Here is a 25177-nt window from a genome sequence, read left to right on the forward strand (position 1 = left end):
TACATTGTTTGTATATTGTGTTTTGAGCTCGGTCAAATATACTCATACACATACTCAAGTGCTCTACTTAAATACATTTTGGTTGTACTTTTACTTATCTTGAGATTTTCCATTTAATGCTTACTTAGTATAGTGAAATTACAAAGGAAATGCAAAACACTGTTGCAAATGAATAATAGATTGCTGCACCCTTCTACTGCCGCTTACATGTGAATGCTTATGTTGAGTAGTAATACTATCAATACTTTTGAGTACATATATACAGCTATGGAGAAAATGAAGAGACCACTGCAGCATTATGAATTATTCTGGTTTGACTATTTATAGGTTTGTGTTTGGGTAAAATTAACCTATTTTTTATTTTATTCTATGAACTAGTGACAACATTTATCTGTGTTAAAATGCAACAGACACTGGAATGTAATCGCTGCTATACATGTAGCATTGGTTTGGGAAATAGTGATTTAAAGACTTTGGCATATTTTTTGCAAATATAGATATTTATGTATTTGTACGGCGACCTTGAGAGCCTTGAAAGGCGCCTATATAAAATAAATGAATTATTATTATTATTATACCAGTACAAATTAACTATATGCAGTTACAATGTGCAATGTGCAAAATTTGGGGGGTTGTGCAGGACTGACAGTGTTGAAGAAGATTTTGAACTAGTGGATGAAGCAAATGTTTACTGGTCTAATAAATCAAGAAAGAAGCGGGGTCGTTTTCTCATGGACAAAACAATGTGGGGGGGTGTTTAACAATCTAAAATATAAAAAGAGGAATCAACTCTAAGCACCCACTGAAACTACAGTACCTGCTGAAAGTTAGAGTAAAATAACTGAGAATAATTCAGCGAAACCCTTTGTTAAACATGTCACATATCACTTATATAGTTTATATTCCATGTCCTTTGTGTTGAATAATGTTTTATTAGTTGTTGATAATTGGAATGTCCTGTGTTTGATGGTTTCAGTTGGCTACACCATGAACGACCTGATCTTTGAGTGGCAGGAGAATTGGCCTGTCCAAATTGCTGAAGGCCTTACACTGCCACAGTTCCTGCTCAAAGATGAATCAGACCTCAGATACTGCACCAAGCACTACAACACAGGTGACACACCCACTCAAACACAATCTCACACTCACTCACTCACTCACTCACTCACTCACTCACTCACTCTGCCATAAGCAGCATGACACAGTACTGTAACACACACACAATATGAGCCGGTTGCCTCATTTCATTTCATATTTGTACTGGGATTAAGTCAAGAAAAAAAATCTAATCCAAAAGGAAGAAACATCCATACTGATATTGCCTTTCCATTAACCCTAATCCTGACAGATCTTTGTAGCCATACTCCTGTTTAATCCTGCAGACATCATTTTAGCATGCACATCCAGAATATCCAAGTGTAGGGGAAGCCTATGTTGATGCACAGGTCATTCAGCCATTAATGGCTTGTAAAATCAGAATTGCGCCCTGTTTTTCTTCAGAGCTTCAGAAGTGTATCATGAAATGATATGATATAAATAAGCCAATATAATTTTAGCATGTCTCTGCTTTGTTGCAGGTAAATTTACTTGTATTGAAGTGCGGTTCCACCTGGAGCGTCAGATGGGCTACTACCTGATCCAGATGTACATCCCCTCTCTGCTCATTGTCATACTGTCCTGGGTGTCCTTCTGGATCAACATGGATGCTGCCCCAGCCAGAGTGGCTCTGGGCATCACCACGGTGCTGACCATGACCACACAGAGCTCCGGCTCCAGGACCTCACTGCCTAAGGTCTGTGATTCTGGATTGTAGCACACGTCTGTTCATCTGTCTCTATTAGTCTGTCCTCCCTCTGTCCTCCCTCTGTCCCCACACCTGCAGGCTAGGTGAGGTCGAGACTCTAAATTGCCCATAGGTTTAAATGTGAGTCGGAATGGTTGTCTGTCTGTATTTGTCAGTGTCGTGGCTTCCTTCCTTGTTTATCTATTAAGCCACTAGACGCCTAAAGGCCCCTACACACCAAGCTGACACCAAAGAACACGTCCCGACAGAACACGACTGTTGTGTCGCCTCACGTCTCCTGCGTCTTGGTCAACAGTCGCACTGGAACACACCGCAAAGACTTCAGCCGACGGCCAAGTAGCACGTACGAACTGCGCATGCGTGAGTGGCAATAACTCTCCTTACCAGCAGGCGGCGGTAGTGTGTATTCGTCATTCAAAAGAGGCAACCGGAAGACAGACTGCGTCATCAACACACTCTCACTCCCTAAACGTCCAGGAGCGACGCTTGGTCAGGGTCCCGTGGCGTGCAGTTGTGACGCGCCGAGGCTCCTTCAGCTTCATAAACGGACGCAAAGAGCTTTCAACTGATTGCAATGTATTCCCATCGGCGGCGGTATTTGACGCTCATGGAAGCACCGCATCGGTCCATGTCGGCGGCCCTTAAAGGCAATGTGAGCGTCCATTCCCATTGGATAACGGAGAATTGTACACCCGGAAGTAAGTATTCTCCTTACTGTCGATTGATTTTACAGTGATATCTGCACTACTCATCAACTCAAAAACACCAGATTATCCTTGTTAATTACACAACATTGATTGGTTTAAATTGTGTGCAATACTTTTGTGTTTTTCCCCTTCGATTCGGAGAAACAAATATTTTTTCTGAGTTTAGGATGGCAGAAGACACTACACTACCCAGAATCCTCAGCTATCGTTTGGGACTACACCATGTGCTTTGCTTGACAAACCCCGTGATTAGTTCTCAAGCTCTGTGATTGGATGTTGGAGTGGCAGTGCGCGAAGTTTACACCGAGCATCAAATGGAATGAAACCCATCGATGGCACACTATCCAAATCAAGACTCGAACGTGTCCTACCCCCCCCCCCCCCCCCCCCCTTAGGTCACAGGCTCCTCCAACAGTGCAACACAATAAAACAGATACACAGAAAATAGTGCAAGTAAATACAAAAAGAAAAATAGTAAAATAGTAAAAAGTGAAATAGTGCAATAAGAGTCTATATACAAGTGATTGGAATATGATATATTAAATAAATAATTTCTAAGTAGCAGCCAGATGAATGTTATGGATGTTGTTTCTAAGTTCAGGTGTTTAATAGTCTTATGGCCTGTGGGATGAAGCTGTCCCTGAGTCTGGTGGTTTTAGTCCGGATGCTGCGGTACCGCCTGCCAGACGGCAGCAGACAGAACAGTTTGTGGCTGGGGTGATGGGGGTCTTTTATAATCCTGAAGGCTTTCTTTAAGGTTAACCTGGTATTTTTACTCCATTTATTTTAGTTACTTTACAGATTTGGATTAATGATGTGAAATATAAACAACCCTTAAATCAGACTTTAGTTACACCTGAGTAAAATTCAGTGAAGGTGATTGTCAAGTGCCAACAATCAGGCGAGATATTTGATAGTGGGTGCTTGAGAAGACAAAAAATGTATCTGCAGATCCCTATAAAGTATATTCATTACTCGTTATTCTCTAATTGTTCATCAAAAACTGTATATAATGGCTATTTTGCACATCCCTTTCAAGATTACAAGATTTTCAAAGGTTTATTGAAATATCATACACAACTACGGTGTAGTTATGCAATGATGACAAACTTGGGTCATAGGTTCCTCAACAAGAGATCTATCAATATGTGTGTACCTCCACCATTAAACTGTCATATTCTGCACATTTCTTATTCTATCTACATACATCTTATAAGAGTATAATAAATATGTATAATATCAGTTAAAATAAGTGCTTCAACATAGTTAACATTGCAGGAAAGTTGATTGTCAAGTCCCAAAACAAACCATGCAATATATTAAACGTTAAGTACTTTGTCAGGCTTAATATAGATACCCCCAAAGCTTTTTGCTTACATGTATTTAAAAGAAGACCTTAACCTAAAGTATTATTTAATGTTTAAATAAAGCCTAATTAGTCTCTCTGTTTTGCACATCCTCCTATTAATATCTTTGTACATCCGGCACTAAACTGTTTTATTCTAGATACCATTTACAGTATCTTCTTGATATTTTCTATTCTATATTTATATCATTGACCTTCTACTTTCCTCCTATTTTGTATATACTCTTAATATTTAAATGTTTTCATCAAATATAACACATTCAAAAGTGCTTTACAAAAATGAAAGACATTAAGAAAAAGGCATTTTAAAACAGTCATTAAAAAGCAACACAATCTACCTGCATTGCAATGACTCTAAACGTGTAATAACGTGCTTTAACCAGTAGGAGGTGCGGGTTAAAAAGCTGTCAAGTTTACAGTGTTAACAAAATAAAATATACTGCTGTTTCTGGTTTAGTTTACGACGGATATATTCTGTTATTGTTTTGATATTTGTAACACAAATGCGATGTAAAAAACCCACAGCAACACAGAAAAGATGGTCTTAACATGACCCAGCGGTCTAGTAGTTAATAAAAAACAATAATATCAAAACAAATTATTACTACTAACTTTATTGTGAAATTAAAAGAGAACGGTAAAAGAATAGTTTCCGGTCTATTCTGAGTCCCGATCTCTGTAGATAAATAAAGAACTACGACATATGTGTAATATTTAATGCAGCCGAACCATTTATTACAATGCATTCATGTGATGACTTTCAAATAGTAAAGCAAGCACTGCTGAATAAAGTATGATTTGATCTTTTACGAAACGTTTTTTTTCATATGGAGGTCAACCAATCACAGAGCTTGAGAACTAATCACGGGGTTTGTCAAACAAAGCACATGCTGTAGTCCTAAATGATAGCTGAGGATTCTGGGTAGTGTAGTGTCTTCTGCCATCCTAAACTCCGAAAAAAATGTGTTTCTCCGAATCGAAGGGGAAAAATACAAAAGTATTGCACACAATTTAAACCAATCAATGTTGTGTAATTAACAAGGATAATCTGGTGTTTTTGAGTTGATGAGTAGTGCAGATATCACTGTAAAATCAATCGACAGTAAGGAGAATACTTACTTCCGGGTGTAAAATTGTTCGTTATCCAATGGGAATGGACGCTCACATTGCCTTTAAAGGCCCTGACACACCAGGCAGTCACCAGAGAACTCGCCGACACCCGACACCGACAGTCCCATCGACGAGTTCTCCTGCGTATTGGCCGTGTGTCGCACTGGAAATCACCGCAAAGACTTCAGCCGAGCACGTACGAACTGCGCATGCGTGAGTGGCAATAACTCTCCTTACCAGCAGGCGGCGGTAGTGTGTATTCGTCATTCAAAATAGGCAACAACCGGAAGACAGAGAAGAAGAACAGACTGATATAAACAAACAAATACCATGTGCGTTCCATTTTCACTCTCGTCCATCGAAAACATGTTTTAGAATATAAAAATACATGAATGATGAAATGAGCACATAAAGTGCAGACATACTATAAAATCACAGTTAATAGACCTGCATCTGATGATCGCAGTGTTCTGGCGGATGTGTAGTTTATTGAGTCAGCAATGTAGTAATGGCCACTTCTTGCTAAATTTACGATGAGATGAAAAACCGGACTTGACCAAACAAATCACGGAGCTCTCAGCAGAGGACAGCCGGGGACGCTCCCGCCGATATCAGAGATGTCCCTGCTATGTGTGGGAGGTAAGAGAGGACATTTAAGGGCTATGTTTGATGTCTTTAAGTATCACCTGCTGGTGTTTAGCTGCTGTCTTGTGCCTTAAATAGTTTGTTTACGTCCCTCACTTCCGTTTCGCTTCTCATTTGCTAGCTGAACAGCTGATCAGAGTGGTTTCTTGGCCCGATAGCTTGTGTCCGACACCCGGCCGATTCAACATGTTGAATCGGCCGGGTGTCGACCGTGAAAGGCCAAATAAGGCGTGTCACGGCCGAGGGTTCGGGACACACCAAATTGACTTTGGGCGACAAGGAACCCGTTTTCGCCCAACAACGCAAGACGGCCGATATCGGCCTGGTGTGTAGGGGCCTTAAGGGCCGCCGACATGGACCGATGCGGTGCTTCCCTGAGCGTCAAATACCGCCACCGATGGGAATACATTGCAATCAGTTGAAAGCTCTTTGCGTCCGTTTATGAAGCTGAAGGAGCCTCTGCGCGTCCCAACTGCACGCCACGGGACCCTGACCAAGCGTCGCTCCTGGACGTTTAGGGAGTGAGAGTGTGTTGGCGTGATATATACAAACTGAAAGAAACTATTTAAGCATTGTGGCTGGCAACCTTAAAGTACTGCTGCTACCACATTCCATGCATCAGTAATTATAATCCAAGATTATATTAATATACAACATCATAACACTGACAGGCAAATTATGTATCATCATGTACATCTGTATCTTCTGACTTTTATTGTAGTATAGCTAATTATATCCTCATTCTAATGTTGTGTTATCTAATGGCTGTAGAATGAAGGTACGAAATAAAGTTTTGTATTTTGCAGTAGCAGTAAAAAGTGGTTTATTATCAAATGTAGAACAAGTGGTTTATTCAAATGTAGAACAAGTGGTTTATTCAAATGTAGAACAAGTGGTTGATTATCAAATGTAGAACAATCAATGTATCAATGTAAACAATATCAATGTAAACAATCGACTAAAATACAATAAGATAAAAATAGTAAGTAATAGGCAAAAAAAAAAAAAGAAATAGCCACATCGTCCAGGGTCCTGTCCGTTAAATACTTGAAGAAGCTATTGTCCACCTCATGCAGGAAATGTGGCAGCAAATTACGTGGCAACTGAGTTGGTCTTCGGTTTCTTCATTCCAGATCGCCATGATGTAAAATAAATTCTTGCGTCCAGGTGAGATGAAAATGAAAAATAATAGCCGTCTGTGTGTGCCTTCTTCACTTCCGTTTCGCTTCTCATGCACTGATTCGCTAAGCTGAACAGTCAATCAGAGTGATTTCTTTTGCCGACAGCTCCCTGATTCGACATGTTGAATCGGGGGCGGAAGGTGTCGGCACGGCCGAAAAGACACGACGGTGCGGGACACACCAATCTGAGTAGGGCGACAGGACGCTCATCGACGGCCAGACATCTATCGACATCTATCGACGGCCGAAATCGGCTTGGTGTGTAGGGGCCTTTAAACAGACCGTTTTCTTCCTTTATATTTGTGTTACTTACAGTTTGAAGATTTGCTTGGCCTCCGATGGTTTGGATGGTATTAAGCGATGTGTTTGCTCAAAAATAAAATAACAAACTTTTACATGTGCAACAAAGAAAAGAGGCCTTTACAATATTCAAAACAAATAAGCAAAACTCAAATAAAATAACAAACAACTTAGGTAAGACCTGTAGTCTTCTCCTATTGGCCGGCGTCGACGGGGGCGTGTCCAATGCAAATCCTGTCGGTTTCTGCTGCTAAATTACATCACTCTGATGTCTGTGGTCATCTAAACATTCCCTAATAAACCTCATTCCAGCGTCAATAAATGAGTGTTAAACTCAGGGTGTTTAGTGTACAACATCACGTTATTTCACCTTCAATTCACGGTTTGAAAACGTAGCATTTCGCCACAAGCTAATGCTAACCGGAAATGACGAAATTCACCAGCGGAAAAACCGGAAGTCACATGTGAATCTTCGGTTTTCAGAATAAAACAGATTTAAATGAAATAGTGTATTTCATTCAAATTACGCCACATCAACATTGATTTTAATTTCTAACACCATCACTGTCACTTTTAGAGGAGGCGCCGTGGGATTTGTAGTCTTTTATAGTGCGTTGACTACAGACGTCACAATTAGGTGGCCTTTCTTATCAAAAACGAAATACTGGCTCTGATATTCTGGCGATACAGGGCTTTGCTCTAGATCCCTGCACGTAAGTGAGCCAAAATAGATATACAGTGAGTCTGCTGTAGTCAAGGGAAAAACCTAACATTTTTCTTTGGGATCTCCAACATGTAGCTAAAGTGTATTCATCAAGATACTGACCTGGAATCCGGTTTTTAGCTGGTAAAATGTATTAAAAAACGGTAAATTCAAAACCTGCCAGTCAAAATGTCCGGCTCATACAAAACTTAGATAACGTAGGCTCAGTGGCGTTTTTATATGTACAAAACTGGTGGGGCACAAACAACTTATTATTTAGCGCTGGTGATGTACAGTAGTCTAATGCCGCAGTTCCACTACACGGTCGGCCTCGGCCACGCTCGGTACGGCTTGGCCGCGTTGGGCCGACTCACTTCATGCTGCGCTTCCATTACAGTTCAGGAACTGGGGTAGTTACTATAGTAACGCAGTGTAGGCGGAGCCGTGACGTCATCTTCAATGAGAACTCCAGAAAACACAACACAGCCGTTAGCTGTTAGCACTCAGAGCTCACAGCTCCTTATATATGTTCAGAAACTTGACAAAAGTTAAACAAGTACAAACCACAGACTGCCTGTGTCATGGTGAATACAGTCGCTGCTTTATTTATGTCTGTATAGGCCGTTGTTGTGAGTGTGGATGGTCGGAGCATATACTGCGTTAGCTTAGCCAATCTCCATCTAGAAAAACACGAATTTTAAAAGGTTTTTCGCCTGCCGTCTGTCTGCAGACTTGACAAAGCATTAATTCATGGTTTTTACTAACCGGTATCAGTATGTTGTTACTTCGGCATCATTTTGAAACGTGTATTACAATTAAATCACGGTCAAATATGTCCATCTTGTTGTAGTTGTAGCCTCCTTGCCAGCGCTCCTCTCTCTAGTTTAGCATACTCAGCCCGACTCAGCCCTGTTTGTTGGCCCCGATAGAACCACAATTTTGTCGGGCCAGAAAAAGTGGCCCCGGGCCGGGCCGGGCCGTAACTAGGCCTAGTGGAAGCGCAACCAAAAACGGGTACGGCACGACACGGCACGCTTAAAGCGAGCTCCGCGCTGTAGTGGAACTGCGCCATAAGCTCTCTCGTCTCCTTTTACAGCCAATCAGCTCTGACTTATGAGATAACGTTTTAGTGGAGCTGTGAGCGCTTTGCCCCACTTTTTTTTGCCTGACACACATTGAATGAAAAACTACTCTGAGCATGCGCAATGTAGTTTTCACAGCCAGTGGCACCCCAATACACTCTGGGGGCCCCAGGCAGAAGGGACATGCCATCAAGCACAACCGACAGTATGAGCGCATACAGATGCATGTGAACTAGGGATGTTAAGATTCACCGATTCGGTACACCGGCATAAACGTTAAAAATGCGATCGCACCGGTTGAAAGAGTGCACATTGGCTATAGTTTGGGTTGAACTCGCGATGCATCGATTGTAGCGTCTTTGCATCGGTAAAAAAACTATTCATTCATGTAATATCCTCTCATCCACTTTTGTCAGCACTCAGCAGAGACGATCTTTGATCTTTGCTTCACCACTACGGAGGCCGAGAGCCGCGTCACAGTTATCAACAAACATGGAAGTCGAGGAGAAAGAGATACACAGCGCACCGAAAAATACCTACAAATCAAACGTTTGGCAACACTTCGGATTTTTCAAGAAAGACGGACAACTTGACAAATCGCAAGCAAATTGTAAACGATGCCGTGACGCTTTAAAGTACACAAGTAGTACGAGGAACTTAGCGACGCACATAAAGAGGCGACATGGGGTCTGCGGCTGAAAAGAAAAACCTGAAAGTTAAACATATGAGTTAAATGAGGTGTTATGTCAGTGAGAGTGGTGTATCAGGACATCGACACTAGGGGTGGGCGGATCGATCCCAAAATATCGATACTTCCGAAATTACGTTACGTTTCAAAATATCGATACTAGAGCCAATAGGATCGATACTTTTATACTTTTTTACCCCCTCTCCTCTACTCGTCAATTTCATCAAAAACTATATGCAGACGAACACAAGTAGGCCTATATACGCTCTTTTCTTCTCTCTCCACTGCTGTCCTCCTCTCCCGAGGCTCGCACACATGCAGCGCGCTCCCTGCCTGAATGCCGATTATCAAGCTGACTGACAGCAGCCAGCAGGGCAGGACAGCAGCAGCCAGCGACTCGCTTGTGCGACAAACACACACGCATGATGGCTGAGAGAAAGAGGAGCGTTGTGTGGAGCTATTTCACAACTGTCAATTAAAACTTAGCGAACTTTGATGTGTGCACGAAGGCAGTTCGCTACTGTGGCCACTTTGTATTGTTATTTTTCATGTTTGCACTTTAAAGCATAATGGTACTAGTAGAGAGAACCAAATATGTGAAGCACTTTTTTGTTAATTTATGATTTGCTGCATATAAGGAATAAATCAAAATCCTCTGTCGTACCATATTGAATTGTATCATTATTTTGCATTGTGTTGAATCGCATCGTATCGCCCCGAATCGCATAATGTTGAATACAATCGTATCGAACTGTATCGCAACAGGTGTGAATCGTATCGCATCGCCCGGTGCTTCAAATGTATCGTTAATGTATCGTATCGTTGGCAACATATCGAGATGTGCATCGCATCAGCCTCAGTGATGGAGATGCACATCCGTACTGTGAACACAATCCATTCATTCTACAAGCACTCCGCAAGTAGGACGAATCGCCTCCGTCAGCTGACAGCCACCCTAAGCGATGAAGACATGGTTAGTTTGAAACGGCCATGTGCCGTCCGTTGGCTGTCCTTGCACGATGCATTGCAAAGCGTTAAAAGCAACTGGCCTGCTCTGGTAATGAAGTTGAACAGTGAAAAATTTAACGGAAATACCCAAGCCCAAGGTATTCTAAATCAGATTCAGCAGTACTCTTTCGTTGCCCTCACCCACTCACTGTCTGATGTACTTCCAGTGATGACCCATTTGAGTTTGGTTTTTCAAAAGTAGGACACCAATCTTAGCAGCATCAGGCCAATTGTGCAGGCATCTATTGCAGGTCCTACACAGTTGAAATATGAGATTGGCCCAGAGGAGGTGGAATTCCAAAATGATCTCCAAGATGGAAAGTATAAAAATGTGGAAGTGACACATCCGAATGAAAGGTCCATTCAGGCTCACAAAAACGTAAGATCAAAGTATATTCAGCATCTCATCAATACATTACAACAGCGGTTTTCAAAGTCTGAGGCGCGCCTCCCTTGGGGGGCGCCAGAGAGCTTCATGGGAGGCGCAGCGTGAGAAGAAGAAAAACGAGGAACAGTGAAATCTAGCTGGTTAATTTCAGCTAACTTTATGCGAGCGGCAACATGCAGTGTGCGAAAAAGCACACGTCCGATCGTCCGGGACGTGTTATTTATAATATCGGACAAATACATCTTTCCATTGACGTGTCCGACGGACAAGTGACGTTTTTCGCCCATAAATGTTAGTTTCGGTTCTGCTTGTCGATTCCTAAGGAAATGCATCTTGCCGCTTTCTGTACTGTTAGACGGGGCGGGCGGGACGTGTAGCACAGTGGCAGGGTTGGGAAGCAAAACTCGGTTTTTTGTCCGGTCCCGGGAATAATAAGAGTTGTGAGGACAGGAGGCGGAGGCCGAGCCCCGCGGACCGCAGCTCTCTCTCTCTCTATGCTCCTATCGACCATGATATCCTTTTGCAAAGACTAGAGCACTTAGATGGCATAAAGGGAACTGCTTTAGGCTGGTTTAGGTCCTATCTATCTGAACGTCTCAGTTTGTATGTGTCAACTATGAATCTTCCATGCAAACCAAAGTTAGCCATGGAGTGCCACAGGGCTCAGTGCTTGGACCTGTTTTGTTCACATTATATATGCTTCCGTTAGGCAATATTATAAGGAATCACTCTGTACATTTTCATTGTTATGCGGATGATACTCAATTATATGTATCTATCAAGCCTGATGAAAGCAATCATCTAAATAAAATTCAAGACTGCCTGAAGGACTTAAAAACGTGGATGACTTTAAATTTGTTGATGTTAAACACGGCCAAAACTGAAGTTATTGTACTCGGCCCAAAGAATCTACAAAACGAACTATCTAAAGATATACTAACTATGGATGGCATTAATTTGGCCTCCAGTGAGACTGTAAGGAATCTTGGTGATATATTTGATCAGGATTTATCCTTTAACGCCCACATAAAATTAATCTCACGGACCGCCTTCTTTCATCTACGTAACATTGCAAAAATCAGGCATATCTTGCCTCAAAACGATGCATTTGTTACTTCAAGGCTGGATTATTGAAACTCTTTATTATCAGTGTATACCAAAAAGTCAGTTAAGTCGCTTCAGCTGATTCAAAATGCTGCAGCACGTGTGTGCACGGAAAAGGGACCACATTACTCCTGTTCTGGCTGCCTTACACTGGCTCCCTATAGAACACAGGATATAATTTAAAATTCTTCTTCTCGCCTACAAAGCCCTTAATGGGCAAGCGCCATCTTATCTTAAAGGTCCCATGTCATGCTTTTCCGGTTATTACCCGTCCCCTTGTGTGTTATGAAGGTTTTTCTGCATGTAAACGGTCTGCATAGTCACAAACCCTCAAAGTACACCCTGTAGCGAGTAAAACTCTAACACAGAAAAGACCTGTCTATGCTGCCCCAGAACGCCTCGTTGGAGATTTCTCTTTTTCCATTTGTTTCTTCCGGAACCAAAATGGACCAATCCGCGGAGCTCCTCACACACCAGGACCTTTAGCGTAAATGTTCAACTAACAGGGAGTCCCATTGACTTGCATAGAGCTCCCTGGTTGGTAATAGACGAGTTGGGATGGCGGAGAAATGCTCTCCGCAGACCCATGCTCACAGCGTTATAAACCTTTTTCTTACTCAATATCAAGCCACACTTATTGTTTTTACTTCGGCTTAGTTTGTGTGTGCTCAGGATGAGTTTCGCTGTGTCCCGCTGTATCACCGACCCGGAAACCACACCAGTAAGCCAGCTCACTGAGCAGCGAGCCTCGCAACGTCCCGACCAATCAGAGCACACTGGGCTCACAGGGAGGTGGGGGCAGGAGCTCCAACAAGCCGTTTAGGACAGAGAGTGAATACCGGTGAATACACGTACTTTACAAAGATGCTGTATGAGAAACCAATGTGAGTTTGGAAAATTGCACAATATAAATCTATTTTAGTATACCTCAACAATGGAATTATGATCAGGAGCAATGGCCATGACATTGGACCTTTAAAGAACTCATTATACCCTACTGTCCCACTAGGGAATTGCGTTCCAAGAATGCAGGGTTGTTGGTTGTTCCTAGAGTCGCTAAAAGTACAATGGGAGCCAGAGCCTTTTGCTATCAAGCTCCACTTTTGTGGAATCAGCTTCCAGTTTGTGTTCGGGCGGCAGACACCATATCTGTTTTTAAAAGTCAGCTTAAGACCTTCCTTTATGATAAAGCTTATAGTTAGGGCTGATTAGATTCAGCCCCTAGTTTGCTGCTATAGGCTTAGACTGTCGGGGGACACCTTACTTCTTCCTTCTGTCTGTCTGTACCTGTGTACTCTCATGTTCCGAATAACCCAGCTATTCCCAAAATGTATTTTTGGTGTCTATCTACGCCGGGATCCTGAGTCGTGGCTGATCCTGTTGCTGTGGTCCTGAGTCCTAGATCCTGAGTCCTGGATCCTGAGTCCTGGATCCTGAGTCCTGGATCCTGAGTTCTGGATCCTGAGTTCTGGATCCTGAGTCCTGGATCCTGAGTCCTTGATCCTGAGTCCTGGATCCTGAGTCCTGGATCCTGCATCCTGAGTCCTGCATCCTGAGTCCTGGATCCTGAGTCCTGGATTTCGAGTCGTGGCTGATCCTGTTGCTGTGGTCTTGAGTCCTGGATCGCGAGCCCTGGATCCTGAGTCGTGGCTGTGCCTGTTGCTGTGGTCCTGGTTCCTGAGTCCTGGATCCTGAGTCCTGGTTCCTGAGTCCTGGATCCTGAGTCCTGGATCCTGAGTCCTGGATCCTGAGTCGTGGCTGAACCTGTCACTGTGGTCCTGCCTGACTCTCATCATACTACTTCCCTGATGGCTCCCACAGGATTGTTGACATCCTCCTGGATTCATCTTCTTATTATAGACACATGCATTCTCCAGCATTTGGACTACCTATGTTGTAAATGTATTATCTTTTCAATTTACACACGGCATCTATTGCACGTCTGTCCGTCCTGGGAGAGGGATCCCTCCTCTGTTGCTCTCCCTGAGGTTTCTTCAATTTTTCCCCATTAACTGGGGGGTTTCTTTGGAAGTTTTTCCTTGTAGGATGTGAGGGTCCAAGGACAGAGGGTGTCGTATTGTCATATTGATATTCTGTACAAACTGAGAAGTCCACTGAGACAAATGTAACATTTGTGATATTGGGCTATATAAATAAACATTGATTGATTGATAATAATAATAATAATAATAATAATAATAATAATAATAATAATAATAATAATAATAGTAAAACATCCTTTCAGTGTTTCAGGAATATGCCAGAGACGACACAGAAAAGTTCATTGCACATTTTGGCCATGAAGTGACTGAATCTGCTGCCGCACCTCTCATTGGTGTCAAGCGCGCCCGGCGAGATGCAGTGGCGGTGATGACAGCACTCCACGGCTATGGGGGTTTAACTTTTGCGACAGCTTGCAAAGTGCTCATTTATGAGTTCAGCTAGCTGTACCCTGACTGGGCTACACTGGCTCAAATTGCCTGTGTTCTGCCCGTGTCAAGCGTGCCAGCAGAGAGGGGCTTCTCCCTGCAGAATCGTGTGAAGAGTGACGACATCACTGCGGAGTCATCTGGAGGAGGAGAGAGTGACGCGGCTTATGCGTATTGCAAGCTGCAAAGACACCTTGGCTTGGACACATATCATTTCAGCTCGGCAGCAGAGGACTTTGCCGTACTGAAAATAAGGAGAAAGTAAAAAGTTACCTGGTAGCCTACAGGGTCAATTTGATGCCATGTAGCCTTTTGTTAAAACGGGCTACAGATGTTACAGGTGTTTTAATAGCCTACATTTTAGCGGATAATTAGGTTTTGCTCAATTGTTCCTGTTCATTTTACTTAATCGTTTCTGTTCATTAAATAGTCAAACTGATTTGAGTTCATTGTCATTCTTTCGTCAACCTAGGTGTGTACATTATAGTTGCGTTTGTAACATAGACTGTTATTGAAACATGACCGGTAAGTTTCGAATTTGTCCGGTAAAATAAATGATTTCCGGACACTTGACCGGCAAGAAAAAATCCTAGTGGAAAGCCTGCCTGGAATATGAACAGTGTTTGTTTTCACACATTATATAACAGGATTATGGAACTGTCACTACATGTGTTAGCTTGGCAAATTTTAATATACATATTCATGATACGTTCATGTCTTTATTTGGCATGTGGAAGGTACTCTTTTAATGAGCATTTAACCCTTAGATCAGCGGTGGGCAAACTTTTTGGCTCGGGGGCCACTATTTTTTATTTTTTATTTAGCCTTTATTTATACAGGTGTAAAATCTCATTGAGACACAAGGTCTCATTTGCAAGAGAGACCTGTCAACCTTGTACCTTTCTCCAGAGTGCCGTGGTGCATTGTTTATTAATGTGGTTCAGCTGCATTACTGCCTGCTGCAGTGCTGCTCGTCTACCGGAGTTTATTCTCCCGTTAACTCGCGGCAGCGGCCGCTGTAAAGTCTTCGCTGTCCGACTGTCACACAAGCAGCTGATAAATATCCCCCATCCCCATAAGTGAATGTGTTTTAGTCTGAAAGCTGTTTGGCATCACAACGCTGTTATGAAAGTTTCTCTGGCATTCTACAGGTGATGTTAGCATAGCAACCGAAGCTAATCAGACTATCTTGACTACTTGTTGCTATCATATTGTGGCATAAGCCGTTTTCTACACGCATATTTTACCGGCGTAGTTTTCGTTAGGATTTTACTTGTGATGGCCACATGTAGCCCATGTATTGATTCCATCCGATAGCTGCAATAATACAGAACAACAGGAAAACGTCTGCCTCTTCACAATGGTCAATAACAGTGAACGGATGGTTATTAAAGTAAGATAAAATAAACAGAATCACACTAAGCCCGATTAGTGTTGCTTGACTTTATATAAGTGTTTTTTATAAGTGTGTGGTCGCGTTCTAGTCACTTTGCTCAGTGCTACTGCTTGTTACAACTTGTATTCGCTGTACTCGCCATGAACTGTTATTGCTCAGGTTAATCTCGACCCCCTCCAATGTAAGCGTGACGTATTTGGTTCTTGGCTCTTGCCGGGTTGCCGAGTGGGGCCAGCTGAGAGAATAGACCAGACTCCAGCAAAGGTCAATTGTGTCTAGAGTGCGCCATAGTGGGATCAACTGAAATGCCAGGTATTGCAGGAAAAAGGCTAAATGAATGCGGTCTTTACTATAATTTGGACAATTTTGTCCCAATATTCGGCGGGCCGGATTCAAAAGCCCAATGGGCCGTATATGGCCTGCGGGCCTTAGTTTGCCCATGGCTGCCTTAGATGCATAAGTGGGTCTTTTTTGACCCGGTGAGGTGGTTTTCTTGAAGTATCTTTGTAATTACATTTTTTTATCATTTCATATTCCAGCTATTCCTCAAAAAACATGTTTTGGATATCATGCCATTCAAATTTTAAATTTAAATTTAATACATTTTAAGAAATTGTAGTTTTTGTATTACTACCCCAAGCTTCCATAAGTGGGTCAAAAATGACCCGCATGCATTTTCTATGGAATCCTATGGGAAACTTTGATTCTTATCACCTGTTGCTGTCAGGAATACATTCACTGTAGGACACACAGACTACATCACAAGTGACACCTCTCAGGAAGATTATTTTACACAGCAAGATCTGATACCTGTCAGTATAATAATAATAATAATAATAATAATAATACATTATATTTTTATAGGGCTTTTCAAGGACTCAAAATCGCTTTACAATATAAGGGAAGGTTAGGGTGGGGGTTATAGGACTATCAAACTTGATCAACCGGCATGGATTGATGGGGGGTGGGCTATGAGTATACAAGAGGAGAAGAGATGAGTTTTGAAAAGGGACTGGAATACTGTGAGGGTCTCAGAATAGCGGAGATCTTTGCATCAATATGTTCTAAGCGTTTTTTTTCAAAATGTAAAAGAAATGTCTAAAATTATAAATAGTGAAAAATTAAATATAAAATATTTCTAGTGTGAACCAAAATATAATACTAAATATTATACAAGTGATTTTTCTTAACCAAAATGAAACAAATTGCATAAAAACACATATTATTCTAATACAGGTCCTTATTGACCCACTTATGGAAGAGTGTAGGGTCCAGTCACTCATGCATCTAAAGGCCCTGACACACCAGGCCGAAATCAGCCGTTTTCGTTAGTCGGACGACGAAGCGTGCCCTGTCGCCCAAACTCAATTTGGTCTGTCCCGCACCGTCGGCGGTGACACGCCTTATTTGGCCTTTCATGGCCGACGCGTCGGCCACAGGCAGTCGGACAAAGAAATCACTCTGATTGGCTGTTCAGCTAGCGATTCAGTGCATGATAAGCTAAACGGTTGCTTGAGAATGTCTTCCACAAGCAACACTCCAATGGCTGATAGCTCCAGTACCGCACGAAACATGTTTTCGATGGACGAGAGTGAAAATGAAACGCACACGCTATTTGTTGTTTGTTTAGATCACACAGTCTGTTCTTCTTCTCTGTCTTCCGGTTGTTGCCTCTTTTGAATGACGAATACACACTACCGCCACCTGCTGGTAAGGAGAGTTATTGCCACTCACGCATGCGCAGTTCGTTCGTGCTCGGCTGAAGTCTTGGCGGTGTGTTCCAGTGCGACACATGGCCAAGACGCAGGAGAACACGGCGACGCAACAGTCGGCGTCGGCGAGTTCTCTGGTGACTGCCTGGTGTGTCAGGACCTTTAGGGTTAAAATGTGTGTTGTTTTTTCTGTATGTCCATGGACCTTCAACACACAGACAGTATCTGTTTACGAATGGGTCGAGATAAATCAAGGATTTAGGATGAGTTATCAGTGCCTCTGGGGGCTTTACCAATATGTACATCATACCACACCCTCTGTCTTTAGACCTTTGCAACTGACGAGGAAAAACTCACCCAAAATGTTTTAACAATGGTAATCCATATGACATCAATTATTCTGTGACAATATATGAACAAGATGGATCCAGAAGGATGTGAAGCTTGGTGGTTTCACTAACAATAATACTGTGGGGCCACTGTCAGGCCAGTCTGGGTCAGGCAAACATACAAACACACACACACACACACACACAGACACACACACACACACACACACACACACACACACACACACACACACACACACACATACAGTAAATAATTGTTTTACATTCCTTATCCTTCCTCGCTAATGCTGTGCCTCTTTTATAGGAGTTGACGGATGGAGGTAAAAAATAAATTGGCAGTATTCTAGGATGGACTGTAAACCGGTCTATGCTTGAAAGAGAACTTTGACCTAAGTTCTATCTCACACAGGCTCCGCCCTCTACTGGACTCTATGGGTACTACTCTCATCAATGATATGCGAGCGTTCACACACTGAAGTTGTATAAACGTAGCTGGCCAATCAGGGCGAGCCTACCTGAATACGCGCGCAGGCCCACAGTATATAAGGCGGCTACGCCTCCTGACTGTCATCCCTTTCTCTTCAGCGAGCAGGACAACACCTGACAGAGAAGAGTAAAACGTTTGAAAGAAGAAGAAAGAAGTTATCGTACCTTCATGGAGTCGCCACTTCTAGAGACCCGGGCCTGTCCTTCGTGCCCTGGCTTAATAGCGGGCGCCGATCCCCACCACCTCTGCTTCGAGTGTTTGGGGACCAGGATATGGCCAAGGCGGTGCCATTCAACGTTCGCCATTCACGTTTGCCATTCCAGCGGGGCGGATGGCTCCGTTTGCCGGGGAGGAGGATGGCGAGGCCTCCTCGTTGTCGGGCATTTCCGGGTCCGGCGTCCATGAAAGTCCACCGTCAGGTCTGTCCGCCAGGACTGCCCCCTGGTGATGACCATGTCGGCGGAGCGTGTAGGGCTACCGCTCCCCCCACCACTGCCGCCGAAACCGGTGAGCCGCCTCCGTTGCTAGATATCTGGCAGTGTGTGGAGGCGTTGTGGCGACAGCCACTGAAGACGAAGGCTCCAGTGGCTGGTATGGTGGGGATCCTCAGGGTGCAGGGCCGCACGGACACAGCGTGTCCCGGCGTGTCCCCCCTTGATGAGAGCCTGGCAGCCCATCTGCTCCCACAGGCAGCAGGATGGGCGGAGGATAAAAAGCCGCTGCCTCGTGACCGAGAGACGCTGGAATATTTCGATAAAATATTCCGGCTCGGAGCACAGATGGCGGCAGCAGCGAATAATCTGGGTGTGTTGGGCGTGTCGCTGATTACTCCTCAGCAGGATGCCCCCGCCTCATGATTCATGGTGTGGCCGCCGCAGCTGGCCGTGTAATGTCCCTGGCCACAGTGGGATCACGCCACGTCTGGTTGGGACTCACGGCTCTCTCCAGGAATTATCGTGATGATCTCCTTGGGGCCCCCGTATCCACGGAAGGGCTCTTTGGATCGATCTCATCGGTCACACAGCGTTTCAGACGCTTGGAGGAAGAAAAGTTGCAGCTCAGCCGTATCTTGCCTCTGGCTCTTCCTCAAAGGGGAGAGCGCTGCGCTATGGTGAGAAGGAGGGAAAGGCGCCGGTTTAGAGCACCCATGCGGGTGCAGGGACCAGGGGCAGTTTGGTGGGTCGATGTTGTAGGACGACAGGGCGTTTATCCATCGGGGCTCCACCCACTGTACCCATAGAGTCCAGTAGAGGGCGGAGCCTGTGTGAGATAGAACAGTGGGTCGTATAATAATAATACGTATATTGTAACCCTAGTTCTATAAGCACAGGCGGAGCCCTCTACCTAGGGGCCCTGTCTTTCCTATGCCGCTCGCTGAAGAGGGTGTAGGATGACGGTCGGGAGGCGTAGCCGCCTTATATACTGTGAGCCTGCGCGCGCATTCAGGTAGGCTCGCCCTGATTGGCCGGCTACGTTTATACAACTTCAGTGTGTGAACGCTCGCGTATCATTGATGAGAGTAGTACCCATAGAGTCCAGTATATGTGCTTATAGAACTAGGGTTACAATATGTAACCCACCGTTACGTATCATTTCAAAAATCAAGTCCTTAATAATAATAATAAATTATATTTATATAGCGCTTTTCTTGAACTCAAAGACGCTTGCTCATCACCCCTGTTTAATCTATGTTCACCGGCTACCTGTCTGTTTTCGAATTAATTTGAAGATTTTACTGATTACTTTTAAAGCTCTTAAGGGATTACATCACTGACCTCGGGAAGGGCTCTGCTAGCTGTTCCCAAAACCAGGCTAAAAACAAAGGGTGACCGAGCTTTCTCCGTCAGAGCTCCGCAGCTCTGGAATTCCCTGCCCGAGAATCTGAGGTTGGCAGAATCGGTTCTTAATCCATGTAAAGCACTTTGTTTAACGTTGTTTTGAAAGGTGCTGTGTAAATAAAGTTATTATATTTATATTTATATTTTATGCTACTTCTTACTTCTACCCAACTACAGTTCATAGGTAAATGGTGTACTTTTCCTCCACTACATGTATTTAATACCTTTAGTTACTTCACAGATGTGGATGAATGATGTGAAATATAATCAAGTGTTAAATCAGACTTTAGTTCCACCTGGAGTAAATCCACAAGCTACCCTGCAGTATACAAAGTCATTCAAACTAGCTGCACCTTTACCAGCTTTGAGAACACTTTCATGATCAATCATTATAAAACATATCATATATATTATTCTGAAATGGACCATTCTGCACAATGACTACTTTTACTTTTGGTACTTTAACTATATTTTGATGCTATTACTTTTCTACTTTTACTTGAGTAACAGAGTATTCATACACTCTGGTACTTCTACTTTTACTCAGGTACAAGATCTGAGTACTTCTACTTTTACTCAAGTACAAGATCTGAGTACTTCTACTGTTACTCAAGTACAAGATCTGAGTACTTCTACTGTTACTCAAGTACAAGATCTGAGTACTTCTACTTTTACTTAAGTACAAGATCTGAGTACTTCTACTGTTACTCAAGTACAAGATCTGAGTACTTCTACTGTTACTCAAGTACAAGATCTGAGTACTTCTACTGTTACTCAAGTACAAGATCTGAGTACTTCTACTGTTACTCAAGTACAAGATCTGAGTACTTCTACTGTTACTCAAGTACAAGATCTGAGTACTTCTCCCACCCCACACACATAAAACCTTCTGGACCTGCCTCACGTTCCCACTTTCATCACCAGCAAGTCTTTCATTCAAGCGATCAAGGAATAGGGGAATTATTCAGTGTTACATGGTTATTCTAGGTTTTTCACATACATTGAAAGTAATAGTTGTGCCTTCAGTATCATAGTGTTTAAAGATACACAGTTCATGCATTTTGAAAGATTTGCTATTTAATTTATTTTGTGTCAAAGCAAAATGTAATCCACAGTTTAGTCCAGATATACTCCTATTGTTTAGCGCAGTGATTCTCAAATGGGGGTACGCGGACCCCTGGGGGTACGTCGGGGTACTGCAGGGGGTACGTGAGATTAAAAAAAAAAGGTTAATAAAACAAATACCATGCATGATTACAAAAATAATCATAGTACAATTAGAAAACCCAATTTTATATGAAATATTCCGAGAACCACCAAGGGTTCAAGATCCGTTCTTGTGCTTTTCTGGTGCTTAACTGGTTCTTCTCTGTTTTTAAAAGTGTGTGGTCACGTTCTAGTCACTTTGCTCAGCGCTACTGCTTGTTGTTACAACTTGTATATTTGCCGTACTCGCCATTAACTGTTATTGCTCAGGTTAATCTCGCCCCCCTCCGACGTAAGCGTGAAGTATTGGTTCTTGCCGGGCAGCCGAGCGGGGCCAGTTAAGCACCGGGTTTCGGTACTGAGAGCCTGCTCCGCTGCTGTGGAAACAGGAAGAACCAGAGCTAAATCAGGCTCTAGCCCGGAACCACGCTGAGCGGGAAGCCAGATGCAATATTAGATTATAACAAATAGACTGAAATTGAAATGGAATCGTGGTTAGAACGTAGCAGCACTACAGCAGGGAACGTGGACAACGGAGAAAAAAAGAAAGACAAAATTGAGCCAACAAAATGCCGTCAATATCAGGAGGCGTATGCTTTGATGGGATTCACCTCAACAAACGGCAACCCGCCCCAGGCATTGGGTTTTTTCTGTGGGGAGAAACTAGCCAACGAAACCAGTGCACCTCCAGAGACATCTCAGCACCAAACACCTGTGTCACGTTGGTAAGCCACTGGAGTTTTTCAAGAGAAAACTTGCTGAGTACAGATCCTCGCAAGAGATGATGCAAAAAGCCTCCACAACATCAGCCAAATCACTGGAGGCATCGCGGTGTCACTGCTCATCGCTAAAGCCAAACAGCCGTACACGATCGCTGAGGACCTGTTACTCCTAAATAGTGTCAGTGCAGTGTTATTACATAGTTTGTTTAGAATTACACATTTTTTTCAGTTACAACGTTGTTTTTTTAACCCTTTCATGCATTGTGGTCACTACATTAGAGACTGCTAATTAAATGCTGTTTTCTTGTTCTTTATAGTTTTTGCATAATATATCATTTTGTTCATTGGTTTGTTAAACATATATTACTTAAAAATCTGTTTTAAAAAAATGCATAAAGGTGAAAATATCCTTAGTTTGTTGTAATTCATGCATGAAGGAGTTAATAAATCACACACTGATGGAACATCACTATATTGTAATTATTTATATAGGCTTTTTTTATCATAAATGTTCGGGGTCGGTCAGGGGTTACTTGGCTGAGAAAATGTGTCAAAGGGGGTACATCACTGAAGAAAGTTTGAGAAGCACTGGTTTAGCGTGTGAGGAGTTTTGAAAAAAGGGAATTCAGTATTGAAAGAAGTGAGAAGGCAATTGTGAAAAAGTGTATTCTTTGCTGTATGTTCTGTAATAAAAATATAACATGCCAGCAGTGTGCACATCCTGCGTTGTTTGAAGTAAACAGAATGTATAGTGTCAATTAGCTGTGGGCTGTTTAGCATTTCTAGCATTGTTTTTACATTTTGATGAATCTACGCCATGAAAAGACAGTTCCTGTCGTACCCAAGGACATCATTGTGTCCATCTGGGTCAAAGGGTAGAACTCCCAGGCCTTTGGTGCAACATATATAAAAATGTGTGTGTGTGTGTGTGTGTGTGTGTGTGTGTGTGTGTGTGTGTGTGTGTGTGTGTGTGTGTGTGTGTGTGTGTGTGTGTGTGTGTGTGTGTGTGTGTGTGTGTGTGTGTGTGTGTGTGTGTGTGTGTGTGTGTGTGTGTGTGTGTGTGTGTGTGTGTGTGTGTTTAGATGCTAAGAGGTTTCTCATGTTGTCAGCGCTTAACAGAACTTTGCACTCCAGTATGTAACACATGTCTGAATAGAAAATAATTTCATACACCACAAACAACAGTGTGTGTGTGTGTAACATATTTAATGTGTGTATATGTGTTGCAGGTCTCGTATGTGAAGGCTATAGACATCTGGATGGCAGTGTGTCTCCTGTTTGTCTTCTCTGCACTTTTGGAGTACGCTGCTGTCAACTTTGTGTCGAGACAACATAAAGAGCTGCTGCGCTTCAGGCGGCCTCACAAGACAAACAGGAGCAAGGTATAGAAAAAAAACACCAAACGTGGTATCTCTACCTGAAAACAGGTGTTCACACACATGCACTGTTATGTTGTTCTCACATCTGGCGTGATGCTGCCACCTTGTGGCAGCATGCAATTCCAGGTTTCTACTGGGTTTATTGAGAGGATGAAAAATAAAAATGTCACGTCATTGAGTTGAAACAAACACCATTCCTGATGCACAATAGATATAAAGTGTCAGGTCATCTGGCTGTGCACGTCTGAGCCTCTCTTACCGTATTAGTGCATGATGCTGCATGGCTGTCACTGCTCTTTGGTTCAAAGTTGTGTTGTTTCTCTGACAGAAAGATACAGTAAGTGTCACTGCATGCTCTGTGTTGGGAAAGGATCTACTCCACATTCAGTCAACATGCTTACGCAAACAGCAATTAGAGTAGCTGCAGATTAATCAATCTGTTTAAGAATGGACAATATGTTTGAACTTGTACAAGTTTTGTACTATTACAGTGTATAAAGAGGTACAGTTTGAAAAGAAATAGAGAATGAGATATAACCAAAACACCAGTAGAGAGAAGCCTTTTGATGAAAAACACTATATGAATGAATAGTAACATGTGTAAACCACCAACTGATACGTTGACTGAATGAAGGAGTGACCCGCCCCTGTGTTTGGAGGCCATTTGTTTTTCCTTTGTGTTTCTGTGTGTTGATCACTGGTGTGCATGCTGTCCTGGTAGAGCAGTGCAGTTGATCCTGGGGAGCTAGCTGACTCCCTGCGTCGTGTTAATGTTGACAACGGCCTCAAAGCAACACACACCCCCTATGGATCTATGAGCAACATCTACACCAGCAACCACAGGGTAATGTGTGTGTGTGTGTGTATGCGGGTGTGTGTGCGTGTGCGTGTGTGTGTGCGTGTGCGTGTGTGTGTGTGGGGGGGGTCTATGTTTGCATGTATTTGAGCATGTTTCACTTGCATGTTGCAGGCAATGGGTTGTGGCCCCCCAGTCAGTGTAAGGAATATTAAGTGAGTATTAATAACTGATGTGGAAAACCCTCGTCCCACAGGAAGGGGAAGTGCATGAGAGCAGACTGACCTCCACTCCAAGCAACAGCAAAGGCGTGAAGGCCAGCGCCAACAACACTGTGACTGCATCGAATACCCCCGCAGCCACAGCAAACCCTACCCAGAATCCACCTGGAGCGGGTGGAAGGGGCAGAAGCATTGAAGAGATGAGGAAGTTATTCATCGACAGAGCCAAAAAGATTGACACAGTGTCGAGGGCCGGCTTCCCTCTGGCCTTCCTCTTCTTCAACATATTCTACTGGGTCCTTTATAAGATCCTGCGACATGAAGATGTACATAAGAGATAAGGAAGGAAAGAGCAAAGATTATACATAAACAGTATGTGTGCTCTCACACACACACACACATCCTTATACCACTATGCATATGAGGACACTTTGTTAACTACCTTTAATTCCCTGTTCCTTAACCCTGCCCTTGACCACCATTCAGGACGTCCTCTAAAATGTCCTGATTCTGAGGCAGTAACACTTATACCAGCTGTCACTAATACTGAGTATC

At 43.1% G+C, this 25177-nt stretch overlaps 1 protein-coding gene across 1 annotated transcript in view; it reads left to right on the forward strand.

The window, feature by feature from the left end:
- LOC117474894 (glycine receptor subunit alpha-3-like) overlaps window positions 1-24963 on the forward strand; it is a 96943-nt gene extending 71980 nt beyond the window's left edge. Inside the window, exons 9-13 of the mRNA XM_034120919.1 lie at window positions 977-1114; window positions 1578-1792; window positions 23456-23608; window positions 24327-24449; window positions 24658-24963. Coding sequence (XP_033976810.1) covers window positions 977-1114; window positions 1578-1792; window positions 23456-23608; window positions 24327-24449; window positions 24658-24963 — 935 coding nt within the window. The remainder of the gene's footprint in view (window positions 1-976; window positions 1115-1577; window positions 1793-23455; window positions 23609-24326; window positions 24450-24657) is intronic.
- Window positions 24964-25177: the final 214 nt, after the last annotated feature.

This window comes from Trematomus bernacchii, unplaced genomic scaffold (assembly GCF_902827165.1).
Source record: "Trematomus bernacchii unplaced genomic scaffold, fTreBer1.1, whole genome shotgun sequence".
In the NCBI taxonomy this organism is placed as follows: Eukaryota; Metazoa; Chordata; class Actinopteri; order Perciformes; family Nototheniidae; genus Trematomus; species Trematomus bernacchii.